Raw genomic sequence first — 11790 nt, 5'->3', positions numbered from 1 at the left:
GATTATTAGCAGGCCAGGCGCATTGTTCTTTATTTTACATTCACAGTAGTGTGGCTCATACATAACTCTTTTCAAAATGTTATTTAAAATTTTCCATATATGCTCACTGTATGCTATTCTTTCTTTTAGATGTCTTTCAATACCGAGGAGTTTGTACGGGAATTGATTGAGATGTATCGATCCCTGCCCTGCCTTTGGCAGATTAAATCCGCTGACTACAGCAACAGAAACAAGAAGAGGGAGGCTTTTGCCAAATTTGTTGCTCTGTTTCAGCAGCATAACCCCAGCGAGAAGGTGGATGAGAGTGTTGTCCGGAAAAAGATCCAGGGTCTACGCACAGTTTATAAAAAGGAGCTCAACAAGGTGGTGAGGTCAAAGAAGTCTGGTGCCGCCACAGACGAGGTTTATGTGCCATCGTTATGGTACTTTGACTTGCTTGGCTGCAGGGCCGCCATCAGGGCATGACAGCCGTGACTGGCGTATGGGGCCCGGTGAGCAGAGGGGGCCCGCATCGGGCCCCGTCTCATCTGCTCACCGGGCCCCCCCTGCAGGCGCTGCGGGCGGCACACTATTGACGTGCAGGCCCGCGCCCGCACGTCAATAGTTAACAGCCGCCAGCCAGTCTGAGGCTGGCAGCTGAATAGGGCCCCGGCCGCAGTGCGCACTCGCCGGCGTCGCCGGCGTCTGACGTCATTGTCAGCCGCCGGGCCCGGCGAGTGCGTCTGTGTGGAGCCAGGGGGGATCTTTGCCCGGCGCTGGAGCATGGCCAGGTAAGAAGTCGTGTTTTTTGTTTTTTTTCTGAGAGCGGCATCCAGGGGGGCCCGGGGGGCAGAATGCTGGACCCACAGGGGCAGAAATGCTGGACACAGTGGGGCACAAATGCTGGACACAGTGGGGCAGAAATGCTGGACACAGTGGGGCAGAATGCTGGACACAGTGGGGAAGAATGCTGGACACACAGGGGCAGAAATGCTGGACACAGTGGGGCAGAATGCTGGACACAGTGGGGCAGAATGCTGGACACAGTGGGGCAGAAATGCTGGACACAGTGGGGCAGAAATGCTGGACACAGTGTGGCAGAAATGCTGGACACAGTGGGGCAGAATGCTGGACACAGTGGGGCAGAATGCTGGACACAGTGGGGCAGAAATGCTGGACAGTGGGGCAGAAATGCTGGACACAGTGGGGCAGAATGCTGGACACAGTGGGGCAGAATGCTGGACACAGTGGGGCAGAATGCTGGACACAGTGGGGCAGAAATGCTGGACACAGTGGGGCAGAAATGCTGGACACAGTGGGGCAGAATGCTGGACACAGTGGGGCAGAAATGCTGGACACACAGGGGCAGAAATGCTGGACACAGTGGGGCAGAATGCTGGACACAGTGGGGCAGAATGCTGGACACAGTGGGGAAGAATGCTGGACACAGTGGGGCAGAAATGCTGGACACAGTGGGGCAGAATGCTGGACACAGTGGGGCAGAATGCTGGACACAGTGGGGCAGAATGCTGGACACGGTGGGGCAGAATGCTGGACACGGTGGGGCAGAAATGCTGGACACGGTGGGCAGAAATGCTGGACACAGTGGGGCAGAAATGCTGGACACAGTGGGGCAGAATGCTGGACACAGTGGGGCAGAATGCTGGACACAGTGGGGCAGAAATGCTGGACACAGTGGGGCAGAATGCTGGACACAGTGGGGCAGAATGCTGGACACACAGTGGGGCAGAATGCTGGACACACAGTGGGGCAGAATGCTGGACACACAGTGGGGCAGAATGCTGGACACACAGTGGGGCAGAATGCTGGACACACAGGGGCAGAAATGCTGGACACACAGTGGGGCAGAATGCTGGACACAGTGGGGCAGAAATGCTGGACACAGTGGGGCAGAATGCTGGACACACAGGGGCAGAAATGCTGGACAGAGTGGGGCAGAATGCTGGACACAGTGGGGCAGAATGCTGGACACACATTGGGGCAGAAATGCTGGACACAGTGGGGCAGAAATGCTGGACACAGTGGGGCAGAAATGCTGGACACAGTGGGGCAGAATGCTGGACACAGTGGGGCAGAATGTTGGAGACAGTGGGGCAGAATGCTGGAGACAGTGGGGCAGAATGCTGGAGACAGTGGGGCAGAATGCTGGAGACAGTGACAGGGGCAGAATGCTGGAGACAGTGACAGGGGCAGAAATGCTGGACACAGTGGGGCAGAATGCTGGACTCACAGGGGAAGAAATGCTGGACACACAGTGGGGCAGAATGCTGGACACACAGGGGCAGAAATGCTGGACACACAGTGGGGCAGAATGCTGGACACAGTGGGGCAGAAATGCTGGACACAGTGGGGCAGAATGCTGGACACACAGGGGCAGAAATGCTGGACACAGTGGGGCAGAATGCTGGACACAGTGGGGCAGAATGCTGGACACACAGTGGGGCAGAAATGCTGGACACAGTGGGGCAGAAATGCTGGACATAGTGGGGCAGAAATGCTGGACACAGTGGGGCAGAAATGCTGGACACAGTGGGGCAGAAATGCTGGACACAGTGGGGCAGAATGCTGGACACAGTGGGGAAGAATGCTGGACACAGTGGGGCAGAATGCTGGACACAGTGGGGCAGAATGTTGGAGACAGTGGGGCAGAATGCTGGACACAGTGGGGCAGAAATGCTGGACACAGTGGGGCAGAAATGCTGGACACAGTGGGGCAGAAATGCTGGACACAGTGGGGCAGAATGTTGGACACAGTGGGGAAGAATGCTGGACACAGTGGGGCAGAAATGCTGGACACAGTGGGGCAGAAATGCTGGACACACACGGGCAGAAATGCTGGACACACACGGGCAGAAATGCTGGACACACACGGGCAGAAATGCTGGACACAGTGGGGCAGAATGCTGGACACAGTGGGACAGAATGCTGGACACAGTGGGGCAGAATGCTGGACACACAGTGGGGCAGGAATGCTGGACACACAGTGGGGCAGGAATGCTGGACACAGTGGGGCAGAATGCTGGACACACAGTGGGGCAGAATGCTGGACACACAGTGGGGCAGAATACTGGACACAGTGGGGCAGAATGCTGGACACAGTGGGGCAGAATGCTGGACACACAGTGGGGCAGAATGCTGGACACACAGTGGGGCAGAATGCTGGACACACAGTGGGGCAGAATGCTGGACACAGTGGGGCAGAATGCTGGACACACAGGGGCAGAAATGCTGGACACACAGTGGGGCAGAATGCTGGACACAGTGGGGCAGAAATGCTGGACACAGTGGGGCAGAATGCTGGACACACAGGGGCAGAAATGCTGGACACAGTGGGGCAGAATGCTGGACACAGTGGGGCAGAATGCTGGACACACATTGGGGCAGAAATGCTGGACACAGTGGGGCAGAAATGCTGGACACAGTGGGGCAGAAATGCTGGACACAGTGGGGCAGAAATGCTGGACACAGTGGGGCAGAATGCTGGACACAGTGGGGCAGAATGTTGGAGACAGTGGGGAAGAATGTTGGAGACAGTGGGGCAGAATGCTGGAGACAGTGGGGCAGAATGCTGGACACAGTGGGGCAGAATGCTGGAGACAGTGGGGCAGAATGCTGGAGACAGTGACAGGGGCAGAATGCTGGAGACAGTGACAGGGGCAGAAATGCTGGACACAGTGGGGCAGAATGCTGGACTCACAGGGGAAGAAATGCTGGACACACAGTGGGGCAGAATGCTGGACACACAGGGGCAGAAATGCTGGACACAGTGGGGCAGAATGCTGGACACACAGTGGGGCAGAAATGCTGGACACAGTGGGGCAGAAATGCTGGACATAGTGGGGCAGAAATGCTGGACACAGTGGGGCAGAAATGCTGGACACAGTGCGGCAGAAATGCTGGACACAGTGGGGCAGAATGCTGGACACAGTGGGGCAGAATGCTGGACACAGTGGGGCAGAATGCTGGACACAGTGGGGCAGAATGTTGGAGACAGTGGGGCAGAATGTTGGAGACAGTGGGGCAGAATGCTGGAGACAGTGGGGCAGAATGCTGGAGACAGTGACAGGGGCAAAATGCTGGAGACAGTGACAGGGGCAGAAATGCTGGACACAGTGGGGCAGAATGCTGGACACAGTGACAGAGGCAGAATGCTGGACACAGTGACAGGAGCAGAATGCTGGACACAGGGGCAGACTGTGAGACCCAGGGGCAGTATGCTGGACATTGGGGCAGAATGCGAGACACGGGGCAGAATGGAGATATGGGGCATGATTGGAGACACGGGGCAGGATGAAAGACATGGGGGCATGACTGGAGACAGATGGGGCAGGATTGGAGACAGATGGGGCAGAATGGAGACACAGGGGGCATGATTGGAGACAAGTGTCAGGATTGCAGACATGGGGGCATGGTTGGAGACATAGGGGGCAGAATGGAGACATGGGGCATGATTGGAGACACTGGGGGCAGAATTGGAGACAGAGCGTGCAGGATCATGGGGCAGGATGGATATGATGGAGACAGATGGGACCGGATGGAGAGATCACATGGGGCGATCATATGGGGCAGGATGGGGAGATCATATGGGGCAGAATGGATACTCATGAGGGCAGGATGGGAGAACATCTGGCTGACGCCAGGAATGAGACACACAGGGCCAGGATGGGGGATATTATTAATACCATAGGGGCTAATTTAGGGATATTATTACTGCAGTGATGTATTTATTTTATTTTTTGAGTATACTGTTTTAAATGGGGGGCGGTCCTGTTACTGTATAGAGTGATACTATGTCGCCTTCTTCATGTGGTGTAATGTAGAAGTTGTGAAAAATTAAGTAATGTGTTCTGCAAGCGGAGCTCGAGATAACTGTGTTATTTCCTGCAGAGAGAAGTCCTGGCTGGATGAAATGATGGCGGTCTGTGCTGGATGAAAGATGAAGGACTTCACCTAGAGACGTCACTGGTGAGTCAGTGTGTTACCTATACACTGACACTATACACTGTATACTGTATACAGAGCTCCTGTGTATAATTTCACTAGTGATCACTATATTATCTGTACACAGACACTGCTTACTAATTACAGATCTCCTGTGTATAATGGCACTTATGGTGATAGTATGGTGCTTTTTTTTTAATTACTGATCAGTATTGTAGTATTCAGTCACTATGTGGTGGTAATATGTGGTCTGGACATGGTGTTGTGGTATTTGTTCCTTGTATGTGATATTATTCGATCCCTGTGGTGGTAATATGTGGTCTGGTCATGGTGTTGTGGTATTTGTTCCTTTTATGTGATATTATTCGATCACTGTGGTGGTAATATGTCATCTGGTCATGGTGTTGTGGTTTTTGTTCCTTCCTTCCTTTTAAAAATGGAAAAATAAATAAAAATATACCTAAATTGTATTGCATATTTTAACAAATATTTAATAGGTTACAGCAGAGTAGGGCCCGGCCAAAAGTGTCTACCTTGTTATGGTGGCGGCTTAAAAAATATTTTGGCCAAAACAAAAGCTGCCGGCTATATGTGTGATCTGGTGATGGGAACTGTCAATGTGTGATAGGTGAGAAGTGGAGATTTTCCAAGAGAGAGCGGTGGGACTGTGGACAGTTCGAGGGGTGGAGCCTGGAGGCGGGGCTGGGGTGGAGCCTGGAGGTGGGGCTGGGGTGGAGCCTGGGCGGAGTCTCGAGGGGGCCCCGAAAATTTTGCCAGTATGGGGCCCCGAAATTTCTAGTGGCAGCCCTGCTTGGCTGCACCCGTGACCAGGAGCTCCCGCGTACAATGGCATCTTCAATGCGGCAGACCCTGGATGAAGACCCTGTGATCCCGACTGACACCCCTGTTGGAGATGTAAGTACCTTCTTTGCTTGCTTCCCTGTAAAAAGCTTTAAAACTTGGTCTCTCATGCCATAGTCGAGTAGAAAATAGTAACTAAGTTTTTCCCTCTTTTATTATGCTGCATTTTATCCAAGTTATCCCTTCCACTTCAGATAAGTACAATCCTTAACTTTTTGGCCCCACTCAGTGCTCATACCGTTGAATGAAAAAAATCCTATCCTGTACTACTAGTTTCTCCCCTTAATTCTAAATTTTCTGTTCCTGCAGCAAGATCGGCATGATGATCTGTCCACCCCGACCAGTGAGGACCTGCTGGGAGATGAACCAAGCCGGGCGGAGGCTACTGAGGGGTCTAGTGAAGACCCTGCACCCTCAACCCCCAACACACCTTATGTACCACGGCGGATAAACAATGGTCGTAAAAGAAAATAAACCGTGTCGCCATCAACCGAGTTGGTCACTTTGGCGAAGCAAATGTTAAGCCAGCAGAGTCACAGTACCGTGGACAGCTTTGCCAACTTTGCCGCTGATCGGCTAGGGAAGCTGCAAGACCAACAAAGGATACACGCCGAGAGGGTGATTTTTTAAACTTTGAGCAAAGCGGCAGCTGGACAGCTAGATGAAAGTTCAAGTGTGCAAAGTTTTATGGACCGTTCATGGCAGCCAATGAATGAAACGCCTCAGGAAATGCGTGGCACACCAGCACACCGTCAATTTAGATCACACCTGAACATGCCGCTTGCCCCTCCACCACAATATCCCAGGTTTTCTCATTCTTTTCTTGGGCAGTTATCATCTCCGCCCAGCCAAGGATTTTTGAATGGTGAAAACCATTATGAAGAATTATAGTTCCATTAAATATTTCAGGTTATAAGTATAATTGTAGTATAGTTAAGTTATTTTATATTAAAGAGTTTTAATTTAAATGTTACTTTATGTTAAAAATTGTTATAAATAAAATTGCTTTGCTAATTCTAAACTTGCAGCCTGCTTTTCTGAATTCAGCATATACTTATTTGCAGGTCTAGTAGGCGGGGTAATGGGCTGGGTGCATGTATACAGATGCATACATATAATGAGTGTGCGTGATGAAACATGTTTGTTGTTTTTAACAAAGCGTACACATCAGGGGAGATAAACTGTTATTTTGTTTTATAAACAATATTAACATACCAACAACCTAATAACAAAATACAAAATAAACAAAATACAAAACCATCAACAAAAAAAAAATTAATGGCTGCCGCTCTGCTGTTGTGCAGCCGCAAAACGATCCAGCATCACTCCGTGCTGTTTGACTTGCTCAGCCAGTGTCCCCTGTGTCACCATCATCCTCCTGTGTGATGCCTGGAGGTCCTCTAATGTTGGGATTTCTATGGAGGGAATGGTAAAACTTAGTTTGTACATGCATCTAACTATCATGTACGTGTTTGCTATTTAACACTTACGGTTTCAGGGTAAATCGGGTGAGAAAGAACTAAGGGACCACCCGGATCCTCTGGCATCACCGCCTAGGGAAAGATACAACACTTCATAGTACACGACAGTCCTATCCTTTTACGAGTTGTATGGACCTTTTTTTTAGTGCAATAATTACCGGGGGGCATGACTTCACCCATGTCACGGAGTGATGCTGGCGAGCCTGTTGGTGACGAGCCTGTAGGTGACTCCTGCTGGGGCTCCGGGTCTGCTGGTGCTGGAGAAAAATAAAAATATTACATTATTACATACCTGAGGTGCTGCACTGTAATTACTGTTGTAACAAATGTGCTGCAATATACTAGGCCGGATTTTTGGTCATATGATCAAAGGCCTCATTTGTATGCAGGACTGTGCACGAGGCGTGCGGAGCCGAGCCTGGTGTGTGTACGAGGCGTGCGGATCAGAGCCGGGTGTGTGTACGAGGCGTGCGGAGCTGAGCCTTGTGTGTGTACGAGGCGTGCGGAGCAGAGCCGGGTGTGTGCACGAGGCGTGCGGAGCCGAGCCTGGTGTGTGTACGAGGCGTGCGGAGCAGAGTCGGGTGTGTGCACGAGGCGTGCGGAGCCGAGCCTGGTGTGTGTACGAGGCGTGCGGAGCAGAGCCGGGTGTGTGCACGAGGCGTGCGGAGCCGAGCCTGGTGTGTGTACGAGGCATGCGGAGCAGAGCCAGGTGTGTGTACGAGGCGTGCGGAGCAGAGCCGGGTGTGTGCACGAGGCGTGCGGAGCCAAGCCTGGTGTGTGTACGAGGCGTGCGGAGCAGAGCCGGGTGTGTGCACGAGGCATGCGGAGCCGAGCCTGGTGTGTGTACGAGGCGTGCGGAGCAGAGCCGGGTGTGTGTACGAGGCATGCGGAGCAGAGCCGGGTGTTTGTACGAGGCGTGCGGAGCAGAGCCGGGTGTGTGCACGAGGCATGCGGAGCCGAGCCTGGTGTGTGTACGAGGCGTGCGGAGCAGAGCCGGGTGTGTGCACGAGGCGTGCGGAGCCGAGCCTGGTGTGTGTACGAGGCGTGCGGAGCAGAGCCGGGTGTGTGCACGAGGCGTGCGGAGCCGAGCCGGGTGTGTACGAGGCGTGCGGAGCAGACCCTGGTGTGTGTACGAGGCGTGCGGAGCCGAGCCTGGTGTGTGTACGAGGGCAGCAGAAACACTAAAAACGGTCGTGGCCATATACTATGCTAACCTATGTTAACAACACTCTGTGACCGGATGCTGGCTAGGCGCTCACTGGACCTGTACTGCAGATCCGCCAGCTTCTTACGGATTTGGGTACTGGAGCGCTGTACTCCAAACCTCTGGGCTAGGCCCCGACTGATCCTCCGCAGCACAGCCTGCTTATGGAGGACGGGATGCTCTCGGTGATTATGACACCCATAATCACGGGCATCTAATTCAGTAATTAGGTAACGCACTTCTGCATCACCCCAAGGCGTTGCACGACGCCTGGCCGCCATTTTGCCGCCACTAGTGAAAAGCAAGGCCGCAGCACTGTCCTTTAACCCGCCCACAACGCATCAGCGCCGTAAACCACGCCCACGACGCATCAACGTCACCGCGGTTATTAGACGACGCTACTGCATTCAGCGGCCTGTATTGTAATCTCCAGGTCGCACCGAAGACGCTACTGCTTTCTGAATGTGACGCATTCTCAATACAGCGTCTCCGGTTGCACTGGAAGACTGGAGTGTTGGTGGTTTCATGTATGGATATGTATTAATGTTTAGATAGGTATTTATATTTGTATGTCTGTGAGTATGTATGTGTATATGTAGGTATCTCTGTAGATTTCAATGTTGATGTATATGGATGTATCAGTATACATAGGAATACACGTATGTATATATGGGCCCTTACTGCAGAAAGAATGAGAAACAAAGCTTTTTCAAAGTAAAACAAACAGTTTATTAGACAAATCAGTGCAATAACTAAAACAGTGTATACATGTCAGTAGTAGCCCACTATAAGTTCTGATGCTGCCAAGTAACAGCACCAGGACCGTTAAAATATTGGCAGTAGTTGTCTCGGCAGGTCTTCGCATCGTGGGTGTTTCTGCCAGGTAACAATGGTTGAAGGCCTGCAATTGCGGGATCATTTGCGCGCCATTCACCGAGCTGCACTTCCCCATTTACTAGGCCCACAGAGTCCATGAAGCCAGGTGGATTGTACGCCAAAGCATCTCGACGGCGAAGGAAGTTGTGAAGCACACAACAAGCCAAAACAACAGAGTCTATCGATTCAAGCTTCATGTTAATAGGTGTGTGGAAAACTCTGAAGCGATTGGCCATGATACCGAATGCATTTTCTACAACCCGACGTGCCCTTGACAAACGGTAATTGAAAATTCTTCTTTCCTCTGTTAGACTTTTTTGGGGGAACGGTTTGATAAGATTGGGATGAAGCGGGAAGGCCTCATCACCGACAAAAACAAAATTAAGGTTGCCTCTAGTCTCAGAGTTGGGAGGCAAGTGAAGTTCACAGTTGTTCAAACGCTCTCCAAAGAGTGTGTGCTCTAAAACGCCACCATCGGAAACCCTTCCATTCATGCCAACATCTACATTTATAAATTCATAATTCGCGTTAACAAGGGCCATCAGGATGATGCTGAAATAGCCCTTATAATTAAAGAAGTAGGATCCGCTGTTCGGTGGTTGAGTGATCCGGACATGTTTCCCGTCCAAAGCCCCACCACAGTTTAGGAACTGCCAAAGCTGCTCAAAATCGGAGGCAATCTTTTTCCATTCCTCCTCCGTGTTGGGAAACTGCATGTAGCTACGTAGACTGTGGAAAATCGCATCACATGTCTCTGGAATTAGAACGCTGAGCAGGGTCCTTGAAATGGCTGAAGAAAAATGCAAGTCTTGCAGCGAGCGCCCGGTGGCCAGGAATCGCAGCGTGACTGCCAATCTTTCATCGGCCGGGATGGCAGCACGCATCACTGTATCCTTCCGTTGAATCAGTGGAGTAATTCTTTCCAGTAAATGTTGGAAGGTTTCCTCAGACATCCGCAGATAGTTGCGGAAATCATTAGGATTCTTCTCCTGAAGCTCTCTTACAAGTTGCATGTGGGACAAATCAGACCTCTTCTGCAGCCATTCTCTGGTCCACATGCGACGCTTTCGTTTAGAACGCCTCTCTTGCATCCGGGCCTCATCTTGCCGCCGAGCTTCCTCAACCAGCAATGCAGCAAACACAACAGCACACTGCGCATTGTTCATGATGCTGCACACTGAAACACATAAAAGAAAAAGAAGATAAAGTTAATAAATAAAAAAAAAAAAACCGTTACCATGCATGACAGAAAACGTGCTGTATGGGTGTGCAAGTACAAGACCCCCTAAAATATCAGCCCGTGTAAAAGTATATGTACACAGATAGCAGACAAGCCCTCACTCCATCCCTCCACAGCAATGATAGCAGGAAATTATTTTTAGTTGCCCTATATAAAAATTTAGGGGAAAATGAAAACGCACTTGCGACCCCAAACAATACCTACCATACACAATGTATAGTTGTCAGAAGAATCCTTGCAGAACAGATTATCGAAATGGAAGAGGAGTCGCAGGCCGGAGAACTCTACAACGTTCTGCAATCCACCACGCGCTCAGGAACAAAGGACGGAAAGGCTATTATGTGTCGCCTCATAGCATGGCCGTAAACCAATCAGAACGCAGTAGCGACCACCAATCGGAACAGAATGGGCGCGGAAAAGGCAACGCAAATGCACGCCTATATGTCGGTGCCTGAGTCGTCAATGAGGTCGTTGGTTAGGTGTCAAACAAAGCGATGTGTGTTCCCCAGCGGGACCTCAACGATCAAAAAATGGCCCAGGCCATTCCGACATGACCAGCGATCTCACAGCAGGGGCCTGATCGCTGCTACGTGTCACACATAGCGAGATCGCTAGCAGGATCGCTATTGCTTCACAAAACTTGTGACTCAGCAGCGATCTCGCTAGCGATCTCGCTATGTGTGACGGGGCCTTATGTCTGCTTCCTTAGTTCTATTTGTATACCCTGCTGACTCATTAAATTCCTTTGACATCACTTCATTTCATAGAAGACAGATAGCAATGGGGTCAGAGTTTACACTGTGCAAAGCTAATTAAAAATAACTGCAGACAAAGACACCTGTACCTTCATTTGTAGAGAACACAGATATGAGACAACTCTAATATAAGCTTCTGAGTGTCATTCTCGCTAGCAAAATAAGGTCATATAGAGAAACAGGTTAAACATTTAAGAGTGAAATAACATTAAGATATTATTTTCCTAACAGTATGTTCACATGTAAAACATTTGCTGTGAATCAAGAATTTCAGCAGCAAAAACACCATTTCTGGGTACGTTCGCACAACATTCTTCGGACCGACAATACAATATACATATGCCCAACAATGCCCAGTTTCTGTTTGCTATACCAGAATACCTCTGGCTTAATAAGCAAGCAGATATAGGCCACCATCTGTACCCCCAGTTA

General features: G+C 50.8%; 1 protein-coding gene across 1 annotated transcript; it reads right to left on the bottom strand.

The window, feature by feature from the left end:
- Positions 1-9199: 9199 nt before the first annotated feature.
- LOC138672073 (uncharacterized) lies at positions 9200-10543 on the bottom strand. Its single transcript, XM_069760138.1, has one exon. The coding sequence runs from the start codon at positions 10527-10529 to the stop codon at positions 9273-9275; it is 1257 nt and encodes a 418-aa protein (XP_069616239.1). The 5' UTR covers positions 10530-10543; the 3' UTR covers positions 9200-9272.
- Positions 10544-11790: the final 1247 nt, after the last annotated feature.

Source organism: Ranitomeya imitator, chromosome 3 (assembly GCF_032444005.1).
Source record: "Ranitomeya imitator isolate aRanImi1 chromosome 3, aRanImi1.pri, whole genome shotgun sequence".
NCBI classification, from domain to species: Eukaryota; Metazoa; Chordata; class Amphibia; order Anura; family Dendrobatidae; genus Ranitomeya; species Ranitomeya imitator.
The sequence above is the reverse complement of the archived record's forward strand: the minus strand, read 5'-3'. Positions and strand labels throughout refer to the sequence as shown.